The sequence below is a fragment of the Scyliorhinus torazame genome, chromosome 10, assembly GCF_047496885.1.
Source record: "Scyliorhinus torazame isolate Kashiwa2021f chromosome 10, sScyTor2.1, whole genome shotgun sequence".
NCBI classification, from domain to species: Eukaryota; Metazoa; Chordata; class Chondrichthyes; order Carcharhiniformes; family Scyliorhinidae; genus Scyliorhinus; species Scyliorhinus torazame.
Window position 1 is genome coordinate 244,880,133 of NC_092716.1, and position 21,921 is coordinate 244,902,053.

A 21,921-nucleotide genomic window follows, 5' to 3' on the forward strand; every position below is an offset into this window, starting at 1 on the left:
ATCCATCCTGATCACTCATTCCTACACTTCACAAGGTTTCAACTCATCACTTCAATGATAGATGGCCATCCTTGAATCAGAAATCTTTTAACTTGCGACAGAATAGCATCTCTCTCTGTCCACTGATTAATCTGCTTCTCACTTACTGGAGAATAATGCCAGTCTCTCGAGTAAGGAAACTGTCTCAGGTGGACATAATACCTCGGATGGCAAATCCCATAACAGGAGATGACGGAGCAAGTAGCATTTGTTTTGTCTTTCTATCCTCTGCACAAGATATTATACTAATTAGCTGATACCTTAAGGGCCCAACACTGTATTCTTGCTGAGGGCATGCTATCAATACGTTTTGACTCACGATAAAGACTCCTAAACAGCTTGTGGTCGGTACATATGTTGAATGAATGGCCACAGAAGTCCTGATGGAATCAATTCACCGCAAAAACTATAGGCCCAATTTGCCCAACTCTGAATATCCCTTTTTAGCCTTTTTCAACATCCTAGATGCGTCCTCCAACAAATGATATGTACCATCCCCACACTGTAGGGAGAGGCATCGCATAACAGGATAAGTTTCCTATCTGGATCAAAATGGACTAGCAGATGAGAGCATTGCAGCAGAGCTTTCAGATATTTAAAAGTCTTCTGTACGGACTCCCACTTTTGGTTTCTTTGTGCAGAAGTAGGTACAGCGGAGCCAACACTGTTGACAGATCTGACAAGAATTTTACATAAATGGCCTGAGCTCTTACATTCCTGGAGTTTACACTCATGTGTAGTTTGCAAATTATCCCAGTGGGTATCCTCCGGGTGCTCCGGTTTGCTCCCACAATCCAAAGATGTGCATGTTAGGTGGATTGGTCATGTTAAAATTGCCTCCTTAGTGTTCAAAAGTTAGATTAGGTTATGGGTATAGGGCACGGGAGATTGGGAATAGGTAGGGTGCTCTTTCGGAAGGTCGGTGCAGACTCGATGGCCTGGATGGCCTCCTTCCGCACTGGTGATTTTATGATTCCTGAGCTTCCTTAATCATTCAAATGTTCCCTTCCAGAGGAAATAAACCTTGTGCAGTGATTCTGTGCCTAGATACTCCATGCTCTGTGCCTGGAAAGTGCACTTGCTCCGCTTCAGATCCAGTCATGCCTCTGAAAATCTTTTAAAAACTTAATCCAGATTGCCAAGGTGCTACTCCTCCATCTTCCCTGTAATTAAGCTGTCATCCATGTAGACCGTCAGCCTAGGAATGCCTTGTAACAGGTTATCCATCATTCTCTTCAAGATCACCAGACTTGAGGAAACGCCAACAACAAAGCGATTGTATTTGAACAGCAGTGTGTGCATTGATGCCATGTGTTGCTTTGAATCTTCCTCCAGTAAGAGTTGTTGGTATGCCTGTCATGTGAGAGTACCTTTAAGAAATGGGTGTCTATAAATGTGAGAGTACCTTTAAGAAATGGGTGTTTGTAAATGGGGGTGTATATAAATATCTGTAGTGAGAGTACCTTTAAGAAATGGGTGTTCACTACTGCAGTGATGTCAGAGAGTGGGTGGAGCTGGGCTGTGTCAGCTTTTTACTTTCGTTTTAGACTGTTTGCTGCAGGGTGTGTTTTAGTTTTGTTTTCAGTGTGGGAGCTGAAGCCAGACAGAGCAGCTGTACTGTTGGTCTCTCTGCCATCAAAAGATTATCTCTCATTCATTTGGTGAATTCAGAATTATAAATGTTCTCAGTAGTGAATGTAAACCAATGTGCTTCTGGTAAAAGGTGTTTTAAGTCTTATAGATGTTAAAAGGAAAGCTTAAAGGATTACTTAGTGTTGTATTCTTTGGGGGTTGTATTTGAATTGATGGTTGCTAAGATGTTCACTGTATGATTCAAAAAGGTTAACTTGAGTTCATAGAATAAACATTGTTTTGCTTTAAAAATTACTTTTCCATTTCTGCTGTACCACAGCTGTAGGGTGGGCCCGTGTGCTCCCCATACCACAATCTATTAAAAGCTGTGGGTCAGGTGAACCCCATGATACACTTTGGGATTCTCTAAACTCTGGCCCATAACACCTGGCTCATGTCCAGTTTTGAAAACTTCTTGCCTTCTGCAAGTGTTCGAAACAAATATTCCACCCTAGGCAATGGATAAACATCTAACTTGGAAAACTGGCTAATGGTAAGCTTGTAGTCACCACATATGCGCACCCATATCATGATTCTTAAGGACAGGAGCGACTGGAGCTACCCAATGAGAAAACTGAATCGGTTCAATGATTCCAAGCCTTGGCAGCCATTCCAACCCCTCCTCCAAGAGGGCACTGCCCTGGGCTTGAAAAGCGAGGGGTAGCCGGAGGGTCTACGTACAATTTCACGGTAGCACCATGCAATGTACCCAGTTCATGCTGGAACATGTCCGGATAGTTAACATCCTCTATCCTATTTTGCTGAGCCAGTCACGCCCTAGCAAACTGGGCCCCCTTCACTTTGACCACTTTAGCTCGTGTCCACCTCCACCTTGATTTGCTTCCCATCCACCATCATTGTAGTGTAAATAGGCTTCGCTCACGCTTCATAAACATGAAACACATTGAAAGCATGTCCCTCTGCCTGCTCAGAGGTATCAACGTTGTGCGTAGTTGCTTGAGGCTTCCTCGAGTTTAAACTTTCTTGCTCAGCCTTCATCTTTCACACTCCTGTATTTCTTCACTAAATGCGCCTTCTTGTTGCATCGGTGATAAATAGCGTCCAGAAACTTGCAATAATTCGCATAGCGTGGCCCTCCAAACCTAAAACATCCCACTGCTTTAACTTTTTTTCTGGAAGCTTCTTTCCATATTTTGTGCAGCGACCCCACTTGGGCGCTACCATTAGCCTACTGAATAACTGGCATTGCTGGCAACCCTTTCCAAACCCGGATAAGTTCCAGAGCCTGCTTAAAAGTCAGTGTGGTTTCACCCAACAACTGACGCTGAATGCTGTCTTTGTTAATGCCACAGACCAGCATATTTCAAAGCATATCTTCTAAAACTTCACTGAAATCACAGTGTTCTGAAAGCTGGCATAATACTGCCACAAAATTAGCTGCTGATTGACCTGCTTTTCGAAAATGGTTGTGGAAATTGAATCGTTGAACAATCACAGAGCGCTTCAAATTATGGTGATTCTTGGACCAGCAATTAAGTCTTCAAAATAAAATCTCCCCAGCTTGCCAGGTATCCAGATTCCTCATCATCGTATTAAGTCTGCACCCCACACATACTCAGGAGAATCGCGGGCTGATTCGCTGCATCTTCCAATCCATTTGCTAAAATTAAGTGCCGCAGCCTCTCCGTGTATTCTGTACAGTCCTTTCTTTGTTCATTAAACTCTCCGGCTACCCCGAACATAGACATGGTGCTAATTTGAAGTTCCGTTGAATAAACCCACAATGAAAGCCAGCTACTCACGGAATGCAACCTCGTATTGGCATGCTGAACACCGAAAAACATTGTTTACTTTTCTTGCCGTTTTCTCATCACCAAAAACATGGTGACTTGCGAGCACAGAGTAGGTAGTCGAATGCGATGTTCAAAAGGAACTTCTTTGTTTAAATAAGAAATGAAGTTTAACAATAACAGTAATAACTATGAAAAACAGGAGCTCTAGTAAAACAGATGTGGCTTGTAGAACGCTCTCTTGCATGCCCGTTCAAAGCTCAGAACCCTCAACTGACGCCAGTAAAACAATTACATAGGAGAAAGGTTTATAAAAGCCCTCTGTACTCAAAATGACACTCTGCAACAAGCTCCCTATCGGTGCTCAGTTTGAGCCAAGGGTACTCGGCTCCAGACCTCATTAGGACCTTGATCCAAATATGAGCAAAAGAGCTGACTTACAGAAGTGAGGTGTGAATAACTCTTTCTTCAGCAATCACTCGCTAATGAGTATGATTGTCTACCCATGAGACCCTCTAGGTCACTGGTCATGGGTTCTGTGGGTCCTTGCTTGGTTGATGAGCCGGATCCTAGAGCCGCATCTCTGACCACATGTTTGCCCAGTGTTTCCGGTACGTGAGTGGACAAGAGAGAGATCGCTGGCATTCCTTTCTTAGGCTCTTTCCAAACTTCTTCTTGCCGTCGAAAGGTTTTGAAAAATTGTGTCCCTTCAATCTGAAGGCTCCTCCGGGTATGTTTCTTCTGAGCAAGGGTCCCCCAGGCGTTGATAGCAATGTTGCTATATTTCTTGAGGTAAGTCGTCAAGGTGTCTTTGAAGCGTTTCCTTTGTCCTCCACTTGCTCGAGCGCCTCCCTTGAACTGGGCAAAGGAGATTTGCTTTGGCTGTCAGGTCTCTGGCATCCTCAGCACATGGCCGGCCCAGCTAATTCTGACAGGGAGTCGATGCTGGTGCTCTTAGCTCCTTCAAGGACGTGAGAGTAACGGCCCGTAATATCAAGGCACCACGGCTGGAACGTAACCAACCCCCACACATACAAACACTCTTTGTCCAGCATGAATCTAACTCTAGGTTCCTTCCAGGCACAGGAACATTAAAGTAAACCTGCCTAAAACTATACCTTTTTCGAATGCTTGCCGCTACAAATATAAATCCCTTAAAACTAACTTTGTTATCACAACAAGATTTGCTCTGGTTACATCTGGATTGCGAAGTGTGAAACCAGACAAGGTCACTCCCATTTAACTGGACAATGTAAATAGCGAGGCAATGTGAAACAGAGGAGGGAAAGTGGGTGAGCATCTGCTAGATGGAGGTGACGGGAGGAACTAGCACAGGAAATATGAGTTGGTATATGTATACTGTTCTTGACATCTGCAATGTACACAAGAACAAAGGCGCAGTTAAGGTTATTCATGAACACCACGGGCAGCATGGTTGCACAGTGGTTAGATTGGGACTGCGGCGCTGAGGACCCGGGTTCAAATCCCGGCCCTGGATCACTGCCAGTGTGGAGTTTGCACAATCTCGCCGTGTCTGCGTGGGTTTCACCTCCACAACCCCAAAAAAATGTGGTTAGGTAGATTGGCCACACTAAATTACCCCTTAATTGGAAAAAAAATAATTGGGTACTCTAAATTTATTTTTAAAATTCATGAACACCACTACATTGATAAGAACAGGCATCTTGGTAGGAAACTTAATAATTAAGAGGGATAGTCAACATATTTTCCAGCTGTGACAAGGAATCACACACGATGTGTTTCTTCCCTGGTGCCAGGGTAAGTGATGTAACAGAGGGACCATTTCTGGGGGCGTGCAAACCAGGCATATGGGAAAGAATAGGATTGAGGCTTTACAGCAGCGGTTTTGAGATATTAGGCTTTAGTCTGATGGACAAAACCTGAAAGGTAATCTCATAATTGTTTCCAGTTCCACACATTGGACAAGTCGAACAGAAATTTTGGTATATCAAGACATGGCTAGTGAGGTGGGATAGAAGAAGAGGTTTTAGATTCCTTGCACAACAAAACAGGGGCGAGCTGTTCAGAATGATGGGCTTCACCTAAATTTCTTAGCAAACAGCAGAAACAGGAGTGGGAAAGATTTCAAGCGTGTGTTTCCAGTACTTTGTTTTTTCTTGCCAGGAGTCTGGGCAGTCAACCACTCTCAGCTTCTCATGCTGCCAGTTCACAGCAGCTAGAAATTGCAACAGTTACGAATAATTCCCATTGTAGCAACTATTGAATATAGTTCCAAAGTGCCAAAAAATGAATATAAAGACATAGGCAAATGGAGTGAGCCATTCGGCCAAGTGAACTTGCTCCGTCATTCTGTAGCCATCTCAGATAGCCACCTGCAAAGGACCATGGGCATTATGACCAACCCAGGACTCAGACAGATACAGAGCTTCTGTGTATTTGAAACGCAGGTCGTTAGGCCTGATCGAAACCCCCGCTCGTTCGCATTCTATTGGCCCATTTCCCCAAAATAGAACTCCAATCAAGAAACCGCTACAGCCACAGACTGATCGGCGCCACTCCCTTTACTCAGAAAGCCCAACTGCCGAGGTCAATGACCGTCAAGGACCCACCCAGCCACCAAGGCACCCGCCCCTTTATTGGCCGAAATCGGAGGCAGTGATTGAAGCCGTCAAATTATTGGGTCCAAGATTAAGGACCGCCCCAAAGAGCGCGAAGTCCCAGAGGGATAAAAGGGGACACAGCTATGTGTTCAATCCTTTTTGGCCCCGGCCTGTGTCAGCCTCCTTTGAATCCGGCCTGTGCCAGCCCAACTGCAGCATAACGACCAGACAGCCAAGTTTAAGACTAACGATCGCTACCTGACGGTTGAGCCCAGCTGAGACAGAGCCACTTCTTCAAACCAGCCACGTGAGATCAAGATAAAGGCCTTATCCACATGCACAGTGCCGGTCGTCTGAAGTTAAGTATAGGCTATTGTAGTTGATAAGGTGTAGTTTAACTTGTAGTATATTGTGCTTGCATGTCAAACTAACCCTGGTGTGTAAATAAACCATCTTTGAACTTGAACTGACTAACTGGTTGTGTGGTCATTTGACCGATATACAGGAAAGCCTTGTGGTTCAGTGAGAGAAATAGAAACACCCACAGTATTGGCGACGCTGTTGGGACATAACATCATATCATAAAAGGAGCCTCAGTATCATATTGGCGACTCTAAAGAGCAACATTATTGGTGACGCTGGTGGGATAGTAGTACATTAAATTGGCAACATTATTGGCGACTCTGGTGGGATAGTATTCCATTAAATTGGCAACAATTCTATAAGATCAAAGCTGATCTGATCATCGCTACATTCCTCCCACCCCCCCACCCCCCTCCCCAAACCCTCGGGTCTCTCGTTGGTGAAAAATGTGTCTTGCTCAGTGTTGAACATACTCAAGTGATCCAGCCTCCACTACTCTTGAGATTGGACAATTCTAAAGATTAATGAGCGTCATAAATTATTCCTCAAATGGGAGACCCCTCATTTTGAAACTATACCCAAGTTCTAGATTCCCAACATCTTCCCAGAATCTACCCTGTCAGGTCCTTCACCCCCCTCACCGCCAAGCAGAATCTTTTCTGTTCTAATGAGGTCATTATTCATTCTTCTAAACTCCATTGAGTATAGGCCCAACCTGAACCTTTCCTCACAAGACAAACCCCTCACCCCAGGAATGAACTCAGTGAACCTCCTCTGAACAGCCTGCACTGTAAGTGAATCCCTCCTCAGATAAGGAGACCAAAACTGGATGCAGTACGCGCGTGTGGTCTCGCTAATAGCTTGTACAGTCATAACAAGACTTTCCTACTTTTAAATGCCTTCTGTTTTGCAATAAAGACCAATATTTGCCTAATTACTTGCTGTACCTGCATGGGATTCTAAATTGCCTACTCCTGCTCCTAGTTCTTACGTTCTAAGAACTATTCAGTCGAATTCCACCTACCAGCTCTTGGTCAGTAGCCTTGTAGGTAACAGCACCTCGAGCACAAATCTGGTGTTCTTGATTAATAAGGGGATCGGGTTATGGGGAGAGGGCAGGAGAATGGGGATCAGGAACATATCAGTCATGATGAATGACGGAGCGGACTCAGTGAGCTGAGTGGCCTTGTTATGCTCCTATATCTTATGATCATATGGACTCTGTTTCCCGTTAGTTAGCTAATCCTCTGCCCATGCTATTACCGCCACCCTCCCCCACCCCCCCCCCCCAAAAAAAAACCACACCATGAACTCTTATATTATGTTGTAAATTTTTATGTAGCACCTTATCGAATGCCTTTTGAAAATTTAAAAATACTACACCCACTGGATCCCCGTTATCCACCCTGCTTGTTACATCCTCAAAGAACTCCAATTTGTCAAACACCATTTCCCTTTCATAAAATCATGTTGACTTTGCTTGATTGCATTCTGATATTTTTTTAATGTCCTGCTACTACTTTTTTAATAATAGATTCCAGCATTTTCCTAACCACAGATGTTAGGCCAAATAGCAGTTTCCTGCTTTCAGTCTCCCTCCTTTCTTGAATAGGGGTGTTACATTTGTGGTTTTCCGATCATACTGGAACCTTTCCAGAATCTGGGGAATTTTGGAAGATTGCAAGTGCAGCCATTTCTTTTAGGACCCCAGGTTGCAGGCCACCAGTTGTCAGCCTTTAGTCCTATATGTTGCGTCGTACTTTTTCTCTAGTGTAATGATTGTTTTAAATTTCTCCCTCCCGCTCCTCATTTTTCGACTATGATAGGATGTCTTCTGCCCTGAAGCCAGATACAAAATATTTGTTCAAAGTCTCTGCTATATCCTTGTTTTCCTTAATTAATTCTCCAGTCTTATTCTCTCAGGGACCAATGTTTGTTTGAGTTATTCTCTCCTTTTTTCTAGATCAATAGAAGCTCTTTCATTCTGTTTTTATATTTCTTGCTGATTTACCCTTGCATGCTATTTGCTCTCCCTTATGTTTTTTTAAATTCATCCTTTGTGGGTTTTTTTACATTTTCTCAGTTTTTTGGCCTACCGCTAATCTTCATGGTATTGTTCACCTTTTACTCAATTTGATACCATCCTTAAGTTCCATTAGTTAGCCACGGATTGCACATCTTTCTCAGAGTCTTCCTTTCTCAATGGAACATATCTTTGTTGAGAGTTAGGAAATATCTTTTTATTTTATGATTCTATCTCCACAAATGTCTGCCTCTGCTTCTCTACCGACTTACCTTTTAATCTATTTTCCCATTCTATTCGAGCCAATTCTGGTCTTCATAACATTGCAACTGCTTTTATTTATGTTTGAAGGCACTAGTTTCAGACCCAAATTTCATACCCTCAAACTGAATGCGAAACCCTATGTTATGATTGTACTTACCTAGGGGATACCTTATAATGAGATAATGATAATCTTGTTTCATTATACATTACCAGGTCTAAAACAGTCTGTTGCCTGGTTGGTTTCACAATGTGTTATTCCACAAAATTGTCCCTAATGCACTTTAAGAACACGGCTTCAAGGCTACCTTTGCCAATTTGATTTGTCTAATCTAGATGAAAATTAAATCGTCAAGATTATTGCAGTATATTTTAAAAAAAACATTATTTCTTGTTTGCAACACTGTCCTACAGTGCAGCTACTTTTAGGGTGCCTATAAACTACTCCACCAGTGACCGGGGAGAACGGTAGCTGCACAGAGCCAGGGTCCCAGGTTTGATTCCCAGCTTGAGTCACTATCTGTGCTGAGTGTGGTAGTATGTATTGGGGGTCATGTGGGACTGGAAGCCCTAATATCATTGGCTGACAGATCCCGGGTCCTGGTTGGCCGTTGACCTCAGGCTCCGCCCTGAAGGCGGAGTATAAGCAGCCGGTGTCTTCCCTCGCAGGCCAGTTTACTATCGAGCTGCTGGGGAACAGACACGCTTAATAAAGCCTCATCGACTTCACTATATTCGTCTCATGGAGTCTTTGTGCGCTACACTGAGTCTGCATATTCTCTGTGTCTGCATGGGTTTCCTTCAGGTGCTCCAGTTCCCTCCCACAAGTGCTGAAACACTTGCTGTTAGATGGATTGGACATTCTTAATTCTCCCTCAGTGTACCCAAACAGGTGCCGGAATGTGGCGACTTGTGGATTTTCACAGTAACTTCATTGGTGTTAACGTAAGCCTACTTGTGACGATAGTAAAGATTATTACTTATTTCCCTTACTTCTTATCTCTACCCAGATTAATTCTACATCTTAATCTTCTGAGCCAAGGTCATTTTCACTGAAGTACTGATCTTGTTGTTTATTAACGGAGCCATTCCACCTCCTTTTCCTTTCTTCCTATCCTTCTGAAATGTTAAATACCCTTGAGAATTCAGTTCCCAGCCTTGACCAACTTGCAACCGCATCTCTGCACTGGTAACACGATCATTTATTTCAAATTGTGACATTAATTTTTCTAACTTGTTATGAATGTTTTGTACTGCCTTTAACTTTGTTTTTTAATCATTTTTCCTACACTAACTATTTTTGGTGCACTCATGTCTACATGCTCTTTCCATTCCTCTCACACTCTGGTTGTCATTAACCGCATTGCAATCTGCAACATAGCTTTGCCCTTTTTCATTTCTTTTCTAAATTTTCCCTCACCCAAATCCTTCCCATCTACTATTTATTTTAACGCCCTCTCCTAGTCGATTCAGGAGGGCGCTGGTCCCAGGGCGGTCAAGTGAAGCTCATCCCAAAGGGACAGCTCCCTCTTTCTCCAATGCTATTGCCAGTTTCTTAACCGTAACACACAAGATCCCATTACACAACACTGTACAGGAACATGCAGCTCTTGTTCCACTATCACAGACAGACAAAGGCAATACTTGCATTTAAGAAGCAAGTTTTCTTCGGTTAGGGACATTGGTTCAGAATCCTTTTCCAAAGCCTGCCTCGATGGCAACTTTCATGATTTCCCTGCTCAGTTTCCAAAGCCTTCTCTCTGTAAGTGTTCAAAACAGCATTTCTCCCTCCCTCTCTCTCTCTCTAAGCTCCGCCCAGCCCTTCAAGCAAAGGTTCTGAGTTGGCCAGGCAAAGCCTTTATCGTTATCTGAGCTGTCTGGTTCTCCACTCCCTTTTCTACAAAAGAAGTGATATGCCATTCAGATGCAACTAACCTTCCATTGACCGACAAATAGATCAACAGACTCTGCGATGGGCTAATGGCTTATCAAACAAGGTTGTCCTGAAGGACAATGGATCTTGAATGGATCATCCTGGCTGAACCAGACTATCCTGTGTATTCCTATTAACGAGGTTAATTCTGAATGGGACAAAGTAACTCAGGCTGAGGGCGAATCCCTCTCATCTGCTGCTAGCGGTCTTTTCCTTCAGTCTGTTTAACCCCTAAATTGCCTGCTACATCTTGGACCCCAATTTCTGGACCCAAGTTCCTAATACCTCCCTATCATTACACTGGTCTCTCGATGGCAGAAACAGCCTTCGGGACTCTCACACCAAGCTGTAGAGAAGATTAGCAATTTACATAACTGTACTGCCCATTCTTCTTATTCCCCCAACTTGAATGCTCCCCTATTCCACAGTGCTGTGGTCAGGTTGCTGAACCTCTTTGCAGTCCCTGTTCTCATCCACTTAGGCTGCAAGAATCTCATACCTGTTCCAACAATTGCAGGTGCGGAGGCTTCTCCAGTGCTACTTTCTGAATCCCCATACCTGCGTCATTCATCTTCCCTTACCACAGTCCAAATCTGAAGTACTTAACCTAAGAAGGTGTGACTTCCTCTTGGGACAAAGTGTCCAAAGCAACTTCCTTCCTAATACATCAACTCTGAACTAAAATTCCTCAAACTTCAGACATTTACTGCCGATGTGGTTGCTGTGGATCACACTGGTGTTCTCATTTTACAGCTGCAAAATTATAATCTGCCCCCCCCCCATAGCTACTGTATCTTATTTAACTAATTAGCAGAAATTCCAAAGACCTGAGTCAGCCACTGCTGACCAGATAACCAATTTCAATGAGTCACCTAATTAATCGTGCAGCTGCTACAAGCAGGCAGCGTGTTTACCACTCACTAACACGGTGAAAGAAACAACAAGGTTAAAGAGAAGTTAAATGTGAAGTGCAAAACCTGACTGAAATTTCGTAAGAGATCAAGCCTTAAAACATTCAGAATTCCCTCACTCACCAAATTCCCGTGTTAAATACGCCGTGGAAGCTACAGCTGGCCTCTGTGTTACTTACTCCACCTTGGTAAAAGCCAAACTAGCAAAAGCTGAATAGCAGTTTCAAAATAGCCCTGCATTAAACTTCTGAAGTAGGTTCTTTGCAAGTGCAGCATGACATGGACTTCAAAGTTTGCAAAATATTGATGGAAGAAAATCACTTGGCTCAGCTTATTCGTCCGTCCCCAAAAATCTAAATTGAGGCACCCATTGACGCCAGTGCTTCTATCTTTGCTATTTGGGTGTTCAATTGATACATTAATCACTTGTGTGTTAAGAACGGGGCAGCACGGCAGCACAATGGGTAGCACTGTTGCTTCATAGCTCCAGGGTCCCAGGTTTGATTCCCGGCTTGGGACACGGTCTGTGTGGAGTCTGCACGTTCTCCCAGTGTCTGCGTGGGTTTCCTCCGGGTGCTCCGGTTTCCTCCCACAAGTCCAAAAAGATGTGCTGTCAGGTGAATTAGATATTCTGAATTCTCCCTCTGTGTACCCAAACAGGCGACAGAATGCGGCGACTAGGGGATTTTCACAGTAATGACATTACAGTATAAATGTAAAACTACTTGTGACAATAAAGATTATTATTAACATTTTGATGGTACAAGAAATTGGGACAGCAAATTGAATATTGGCCATATTACAAGGGGGCTGGGGCTCAAGATGAAAGAGACCTTTGGTAAGACCACATCCACAGTACTTTGCCCAGTTCCAGTCTCTTTCCCAAAGGAAGGATATATTTAACTTGGAGACAGTGCAGGGGAGATTCACTAGATTGATTCCTGATGAAATTCCTGATGAAATGGCTGTCTTATTATGGGAGGTTGAGCAGACTGGGCTGACACTCTCTGGAGTCTAGAAGAATGAGAAATTGTCTCACAGAAATATAACCTTTGAAGGGGGCTTGAAAGGGCAGATGCAGAGAGGCTGTTTCTCCTGGTTGGAGATTCACGAACTAGAGTGCATAGTCTCAGGAGAAGAGGTTGATCAGTTAAGAATGAAATGAGGGGGTAACCAAGGGTTATGCGGATCTAGCAGAAAAATTGAGTTGAGGTCAAAGATTAGCCATGATCCTATTGAATGGTGGAGAAGACTCAAGGGCTGTAAAGCCTACTCCTGTATCTATTTCTTGTTATTTAATACTAGTGATATGCAAAATTCTGCCTTTTTCTCTTGACCAGCATTGCACCCACTAACAAAACAAAGAACTTGACTAAATGGATGATACACAGCGCATTCTCAGCGAGAATTTTCTCATATGTTAAACGGTGGCTATCATCTGTTATTACAGACTTGTTCCCTTGGCTAGTTCAATTGCTATTAGGCCAAAGTTGAATAGTGCCAATGTTTGTCTGCAAACAAAGGCATAAAGCCTTTAAAATAGAGACCGCGAAACACACATGCTACTATGTTTCTCCCTCCCAACATGGCCCTGCAGTCATGTTCTAACACACGGTTACTAAATGAGTCTAGCTCGAAACGGTTACAGTAACTGGCAGAAAGTCTTCTCATGTCTCAAAATCATATCTGAAAGTCCAAGTTGTGTGTAAGCATCAACATAAATTGATAACTTGCCTTCAGATATATAAATATGTCATACCTGTAGTATCTGTGGGTAGTCAAAGACTTGATGCTTGTGGCAGCGTTTCCTTGTGGAAGGCACACCCTCTGATAAATTGGTACATTTGTCTAGGATTAGCAAAGCATCTCCATGTTCTGCTTCCATGGTCTCTAATTCAGATCGGTATTCCGAATGGATAGCAGTTTGCGTAGACAAGATAAAATACATCCTGTAACTGAAAAGTGATATTATAAACATCAAAATGATTGTATTATTTTTCACATTTAAAAATATTTTTATAAACTATCTTTGCTATACTATACATCTGCAAAGTCAATTCTCCACTTTCTGGGTATATCTGTGAAACTGGTTATCACTTAAAGGAAACAAACACATATGCAGTTTTAGCCTTTTGGTCTAAGGTACTACCTAAAGTCTAAAGAAGGCCTACTTCTGTTTTGAGTAACACCAGTTCATGCTTACATCAAACAGCTATTCTGCATCGCAGCCAATTAATGTTTATCACTACTTCCCGTTACTGAACGAGAGCACATGCAGGAAATAACTACTCGGAGGATAATTTTCCAATCCTCACAAAATATAGTTGAGATTCCAGGGGACTGGAGGTCTACGAACCTTGTACCATTATTTAAAAAGGCTGCGAGGAATAGGCCAGTAAACTAAAAGGCTGTTCAGTCCAACTTCGGTGTGGGCAAATAATTGTAATTAATTCTGAAAGACAGGTTAAACTGTCACTTTGAAAGGCACAGATTGATCAGGAATAGTCAGTGTCATAATATACACCAGTATATCATGGTGCAGACACACACTGATGGACACACAGCAAAACCAATCAACACACACAACACCGCAGCCAACCACCAGTTGGAGCACACTCACTATCTAGACAAAAGGCATCAGAGTTCCCGCTCATTCGGGATGCAGCCTCTCAGGACAGAGCTTACAGCACAGATCTTCACCATGTGCTAAGTGCATAGATGGTTAGGACAGACATAGGTCTTTAGTTTAATCTAACATCGTGTTAACCCACAGTGAAAGTATGTTCAACAGTTTCTAACTTAATAAAATATTGTACGATTTTAAGTGTTGGTGGCCTGTATGTGTTCCACGGATCCAGAGCACCCAACACATCATGGTACCAGTAGTTGAGGAATGTTAGAACTTCTTAGACCTACCTGCAAGTGATCTGCCTTCCACCAGCATACCATCATCCTGCAAAATGGACAGCGTCCGCCCGCCGCCGCCACTCCGCATCACTGGTAACCTAGGGGCCAACTGGAAGATATTCAAACAACACTTCCAGCTCTACCTTGAAGCCACAGACCGGGAAGCTGCCTCACGACACCAGGATGATCACTCTCTTTCAATCCATGGCCGGGGAACATGCCATCCACATTTTCAATTCTCTCACCTTTGCTGATGGTGAAGATAAATCAAAATTCAAGACGGTCCTCCTCAAGTTTGACAGTCACTGCGACATCGAGGTGAATGAAAGTTTCGAGCGCTATGTATTCCAACAACGTTTGCAGGGTAAGGATGTAACTTTCCAGTCCTTTCTCACCCACCTCGCATCCTTGCGCAGTCCTGCAATTACGGGCCCACCTCCGACTCCATGATACGCGACCAGATCGTTTTCGGTGTTCAGTCGGACCCCCTACGCCAGCAGCTCCTCAAGGAAAAGCAGCTCACCCGAGCGATTGCCATTGAGACCTGCGTGCTACATGAACACGCCACTAGTCGGTATTCCCACATCCAAGCGGCTGAAACGGCGCGGCAAGTTCGACCCCACGGCGCGGCAAGTTCGCCCCACGAGGCAGAACGGGTCCAAGCAATCGAGCAACTCCAGGACATCAGCCTGGATGAGAGCGGCCATTTTGCGCGCTTTTCGCGGACACCCACGGTTATACGCACCGAACGAGGGGACGGCGAGGTCGACACTGCGACACTGCACAGGCGCGCACCATGTACGACCGCACCGCGCAGCGAACGTACTGACGCTACAACGTGCGGCAACTGTGTCTCCGCCCACTTAAAGCGGCAATGTCCTGCCATATCCAGACGATGCCTGCGATGTGGCAAACTTGGCCACTATGCTGTTTTATGCAAATCAGCTCAGCCTGCCAACTCTCGTCGCTCCAACCAGCCTCGCAGGAATGTCCGGGCTATTCAACCCACGGTCACCGAGCCCGATTCGGACCTGCTACCCGATATTGACACCGAGGACCTGGAGGCGCCTTTTCGAGTCGGTATCATTACAAAATACAGGGTGTCCCCGAAGCAAAGAATCAAGCCTCAGTATACAGCATCGATCCGGACGATGAGTGGTGTGCCACCCTTACGGTCAACCGGTCCCAAATACGATTCCGCCTGGACACTGGTGCCTCCGCCAATCTCATGGCGTGGTCTGGCCTCCAAAGCCTTTGTGTCAAACCAGCCATCCTGCCATCAGCCTGCCAGCTATTAGATTATAATGGCAATGCCATTGCTGCCAGCGGCTCATGCCAACTTGAAGTGACGCACAGATCACGCAAAGCCATCCTTCCCTTTGAAATCGTGGGCTCCTAAAAAGCCTCCCTGCTTGGCGCGCAGGCATGCAAGCTGTTGAACCTAGTTCAGAGAGTTCACTCTCTCTCTCCTGCTGACACGTCTGCCTTTCAGGACACTGACTTCAGGGCGCAGCTCGACGCCACTATCAACCAGTACCACGACGTCTTCAAGGGCATGGGCACGCTCCCGTAAACCTACAAGATTTTATTAAAACCAAATGCCACGCCTGTGGTGCATGCACCTCGCAGGGTCCCAGCACCCCATAAGGACCGCCTCAAGCAGCAGCTGCAGGACCTCCAGAACCAAGGAGTGATTTCCAAAGTCACGGAACCGACCGACTGGGTCAGTTCCATGGTATGTGTAAAAAAGCCTGATGGCGAATTGAGAATTTGCATTGATCCCAAGGATCTAAATAGCAATATTATGAGAGAGCACTATCCAATTCCCAAGCACGAAGAGCTCACATGTGAGATGGCTCGCGCCAAGCTCTTTACCAAACTCGACACCTCAAAAGGATTCTGGCAAATCCAGCTCGATAAATCCAGCAGGAAACTCTGCACATTTAACACCCCCTTTGGAAGATATTGTTACAACAGGATGCCGTTTGGGATCATCTCTGCATCAGAAGTGTTCCATCGGATTATGGAACAAATGATGGAAGGTATTGAAGGTGTTTGCATCTGTGTCGATGACATAAACATTTGGGCAGGAGCATGTTAGTCGCCTCCAGCACGTATTCAGACGTATACATGACCATGGGCTCCGCCTCAACAGGACCAAATGCGGTCCTCTGATTTCTGGGCATGGTCAATTTTTTAGGGAAATTCATCCCCTCTCAGGAACCTGGTCAGGAAGATGACAGACTTCCAATGGTTCCCTGCCCACGAGCGTTAATGGAGAGAACTCAAGGCAAAACTGACCACGGCCCCGGTCTTAGCTTTCTTTGATCCAGTAAAGGAGACCAAAATTTCGACCGATGCCAGGCATTGGGGCAGTGCTCCTTCAACGTGATGAGGCCTCAACATGGGCCCCAGTTGCATATGCGTCATGTGCGATGACCCCCACGGAGCAGCGTTACGTGCAGATAGAAAAGCAGTGCCTGGGCCTTCTGACCGGTGTTAAGTTTCACAATTATGTCTACGGACTTCCTCAATTCACCGTCAAGACCGACCATCGCCTGCTGGTCAATATAATACAGAAAGACTTGAACGACATGACGCCTCGCCTCCAGCGTATTCTTCTCAAGCTCCGGCGATACGACTTCCAGCTGGTATACACCCCAGGCAAGGACCTCATCATTGCTGATGCTCTCTCCAGGGCAGTCTACACTCCATGTGACCCAGCAGGATTTGTCTGCCAGGTTGACGCCCATGTGGCATTCGCGGCCTCCAATCTACCTGCCTCGGATGAACGCCTCACCCAAATTCGCCACGGGACGGCGGCTGACCCCTTGCTACAGCGTGTCATGCGCCACCTAACGGACGGGTGGCTCAAGGACCAATGCCCTCAATTCTATAATGTCAGAGATGATCTGGCGGTAGTAGACGGGGTTCTTCGGAAACTGGACCGCATTGTCATCCCGCATAGCATGCGCCAGCATGCCCTGGAACAACTACACGAGGTCCACCTTGGCGTGGAAAAGTGCCGCCGACGGGCCCGAGAGGCAGTGTACTGGCCCGGCATTAATGAGGACAAAGCCAACACAGTGCTCAACTGTCCCACTTGTCAACGCTTCCAGCCGGCCCAACCACGTGAGGCCATGCAGCCCCATGAGTTGGTCACGTCACCATGGACCAAGGTGGGCATCGACCTGTTCCACGCGCTGGGTAGAGACTGTGTCCTGATCGTGGACTACTTTTCGAATTACCCGGAGGTGATACGGTTGCACGACCTCACCTCGTCTGCAGTCATTCGTGCATGTAAAGGAACCTTTGCTCGACACGGCATCCCGCTCACGGTTATGTCGGACAATGGCCCCTGCTTCGCCAGCCAAGAATGATCCAACTTTGCCACGCGGTACAATTTTGCCCATGTGACGTCCAGTCCCCTGTACCTCCAATCCAACGGCAAAGCAGAGAAGGGAGTACATATCGTCAAACGACTCCTTTGCAAGGCTGCCGATGCTGGGTCTGATTTCTACCTTACCTTGCTGGCCTACCGCTCCGACCCACTGTCCACTGGCCTGTCGCCAGCCCAGTTACTCATGAGTCATACCCTGAGGACGACGGTGCTGTCCATCCATGTCCCAGACCTCGACCACATTCCGGTCCTTCGCCGGATGCAGCTGTCTCGTCCACAGCACAAGGCAGCTCATGACTCCCGTGCAGCTGATCTCCCTGCTCTAAAGACTCCAGATGACAACGTCTGCATCCATCTTCCGGATGGCTCTATTCTGCGCCGCAATCGACACGCCCTTAGTCTCGTTCCACGCTCGCCACGTGATCCTCCAGTGTCGCCTCGCCCTCATGCTGACCCTGCCATGGACTATGCAGAGCTCTCTGTCACTCTGCCTCCCCCTGACTTTGACGCAGTCCAGCCCGCTCCTGAACTGGCGGCTCTCGACCCAGCCTTCAGGCGGTCAACCAGAATTCGTCGCCCACCCTTCAGGCGGTCAACCAGAATTCGTCGCCCACCTCAGAGATTAAATTTATGAACTTTTTGAATTTATGGACTCTCTGAATTGTTTTGTTGCTTTGTTTGATTGTTTCCCTGGTTTGTATATAGTGTTGATCTCGTTACTCTTGTTGCATACTGCTTCTCTGCACCAGGCACCTTCCCACGTAAATAGCTTAGTTCTCATGTACGTAGTCCTGTAAATATGTCTTCGCACACGACACGTAGTTAGGAACATTCTCACCACACATTATTTATTGCCACGCACATACATTTCTTTATAAAAGGGGGGATGTCATAATATACACCAGTATATCATGGTGCAGACACACACATTGATGCACACACAGCAAGACCAATCAACACACAACACCGCAGCCAATCACCAGTTAGAGCACATTCACTATATAGACAGAGGGCATCAGAGTTCCCGCTCAATCGGGATGCAGCCTCTCAGAAGGACAGAGCTTACAGCTTGCAGCACAGATCTCCACCATGTGCTGAGTGCGTAGACTGGTTAGGACAGGCATAGGTCTTTAGTTCAATCTAACATCGTGTTAACCCACAGTGAAAGAATGTTCAACAGTTTCTAACTTAATAAAATAATGGTGCACTATTTTAAGTGTTGGTGGCCTGTATGTGTTCCACGGATCCAGAGCACCCAACACATCAGTCAGCTTGCTTTTGTAAGGGGAAGATCGTACTTTACTAACTTAAATCAATTATTTGTGGCAGCTACGAGAATGATCGATGACGGTAGTGCAGTGAATGTTGTCGACATGGATTTTAGTAAGGCATTTGACAAGGTTCAACATGCCAGACTGGTCAGATAAGTGAGATTCCATTGGATACAGGAGAAGGTGGTGAATTGGTTACAAAATTGGCTCAGCGACAGGAACAACGGATGACTATCAATGGATATTTTTGCGAGTGGAATGCGTTTTCTAATGGTGTACCACAGGGCTCAGTTTTGCTGCCCTTGCTGTCCGTTACACAGATGATTTGGACTTAATGTGGGTGACATGACCGGGAAATTTGTAGCCGACACAAAAATTGGCCCTGCAGTTGATAGTGAGGAAGATAGCTGTTGTCTCCAGAAAGATAAAATGGTTTGGCTGAGTGAGTGGAAAGTTGCAAATGGAATTCAATTTGGAAAATGTGAGGTACCGGGCGTAATTCTCCCATCGGGAGACTAAGTCCCGGTGCCGGAGTGAAAACCAGAGTGTTTCATTCCGGCGTCAGATGCCGCTCCCAGCCCCCTATTCTCCCGTCCCCGGGTGGCTAGGAGCGGCGCCGCGTCATTTACGCGCGCCGGGCCTTGCCGCCGCGTAAAAGCGGCGCAGGGTAAATGACGCAGCCGGCGCCGCGGAAATGACGTCATCCGCGCATGCGCGGCTGCTGTCCTCGCGGCTGCCCCGCAAGTAGATGTCGGATGGATCTTGCAGGGCGGCGGAGAAAAGGAGGTCCTCCTTCAGAGAGGCTGGCGCGCCAATCGGTGGGCACCGATCGCTGGGCAGACCCCTTTTGACCCCCCCCCAGCGTTCCCGCCGGCAGCGACCAGGTGTGGACGACGCCGGTGGGAACCTGTCGTGGTGGGCAGGCCGCTCGGCCCATCCGGGCAGGAGAATCGGCCCTCGCCCATTACAAACGGCGAGCGCCGATTCTCCGAGCGGCCAGCGGTGATTCTCGCCGCGCTGGTTTGGGAGGGGGGGTGGGGGTGGGAGAATCGCTTGCGGGAGCCGGGGCGGCGTGGCGGGAGTCGCGCAGCGCCCCGGCGATTCACCCACCTGGCATTGGGGGCGGGGGGGGGAGAATTCCGCCCAACGTATTTGGGGATGGCAAACAAAGTAAGGGAAAACTCAACAAAAGGGAAGATATTGACAGAGGTTGAGGAAGGGAAAATCATGCTCAACTAACTTGGGAGATTTTTTAAAGAGGTAACAGGGGACTGAAGAGGGTAATGCTGTTGATGTGATACAGTTCCACACAACAGGCATGTGAGAAAAGTCACAGCTTATGTAACAGAAGGGACAACAGCAACATGAATACAAAATTGGTTGAATAATAGGAAACAGCGAGTAATGGTCAATGGACATTTTCCAGGCTGGATGAAAGTTTGTAGTGGAATTCCCCAGGGACCAGTATTGGGATCCTTGCTTTTCCTGATATATGTAGTAATGATCTAGATCTTGGTGTGAAGGGGGCAATTTCCAAGATCATGGATGATACAAAACTTGGAAGTATTGTAAACTGCGAGGAGGAGGTCTCTGGCACAGAGTCTGTCCCTGTTGCTCAGAAGGGAAGGGGGGAGAGGAGTAGAGCATTAGTCATTGGAGACTCCATAGTTAGGGGGATAGATAGGAGATTCTGTGGGAACGAGAGACACTCGCGGTTGGTGTGTTGCCTCCCAGGTGCCAGGGGGCGTGATGTCTCGGATCGTGTTTTTGGGATCCTTAAGGGGGAGGGGGAGCAGCCCCAAGTCGTGGTCCACATAGGTACCAACGACATAGGTAGGAAAAGGGATAGGGATGTAAGGCAGGAATTCAGGGAGCTAGGGTGGAAACTTAGATCTATGACAGAGTTATTATCTCTGGGTTGTTACCCGTGCCACGTGATAGCGAGCCGAGGAATAGGGAGAGAAAGGAGTTGAACACGTGGCTACAGGGATGGTGCAGGAGGGAGGGTTTCAGATTTCTGGATAATTGGGGCTCATTCTGGGGTAGGTGGGACCTCTACAAATGGGATGGTCTACACCTGGACCAGAGGGGTACCAATATCCTGGGGGGGAAATTTGCTAATGCTCTTCGGGAGGGTTTAAACTAGTTCAGCAGGGGCTTGGGAACCTGAATTGTAGCTCCAGTATACAGGAGGTTGAGATGTAGTGAGGTCATGAGTAAAGTTTCAAAGTTGCAGGAGTGTACCGGCAGGCAGGAAGGTGGCTTAAAGTGTGTCTTCTTCAATGCCAGGTGCATCCGGAATAAGGTGGACGAACTTGCGGCATGGGTTGGTACCTGGGACTTCGATGTTGTAGCCATTTCGGAAACATGGATAGAGCAGGGACAGGAATGGTTGTTGCAGGTGCCGGGGTTTAGATATTTCAGTAAGCTGAGGGAAGGTGGCAAAAGAGGGGGAGGGGTGGCATTGTTAGTGAGGGACAGTATTACGGTGGCAGAAAGGACGTTTGATGAGGACTCGTCTACTGAGGTAGTATGGGCTGAGGTTCAAAACAGGAAAGGAGAGGTTACCCTGTTAGGGGTTTTCGATAGGCCTCCGAAAAGTTCCAGAGATGTAGAGGAAAGGATTGCAAAGATGATTCTGGATAGGAGCGAAAGCAACAGGGTAGTTGTTATGGGGGATTTTAACTTTCCAAATATTGACTGGAAACGCTGTAGTTCGAGTACTTTAGACGGGTCCGTTTTTGTCCAATGTTTGCAGGAGGGTTTCCTGACACAGTATGTAGATAGGCCAACGAGAGGTGAGGCCATATTGGATTTGGTACTGGGTAATGAACCAGGACAGGTGTTA

At 46.3% G+C, this 21,921-nt stretch overlaps 1 protein-coding gene across 4 annotated transcripts in view; it reads right to left on the reverse strand.

Moving 5' to 3' along the window:
* The window catches only part of ext2 (exostosin glycosyltransferase 2), a 215,257-nt gene that overhangs the window by 125,194 nt on the left and 68,142 nt on the right, over positions 1–21,921 (reverse strand). For all 4 annotated transcript variants that reach the window (XM_072466636.1, XM_072466637.1, XM_072466638.1 and 1 more), the window contains one exon: positions 13,255–13,450. In XM_072466636.1, coding sequence (XP_072322737.1) covers positions 13,255–13,450 — 196 coding nt within the window. The remainder of the gene's footprint in view (positions 1–13,254; positions 13,451–21,921) is intronic.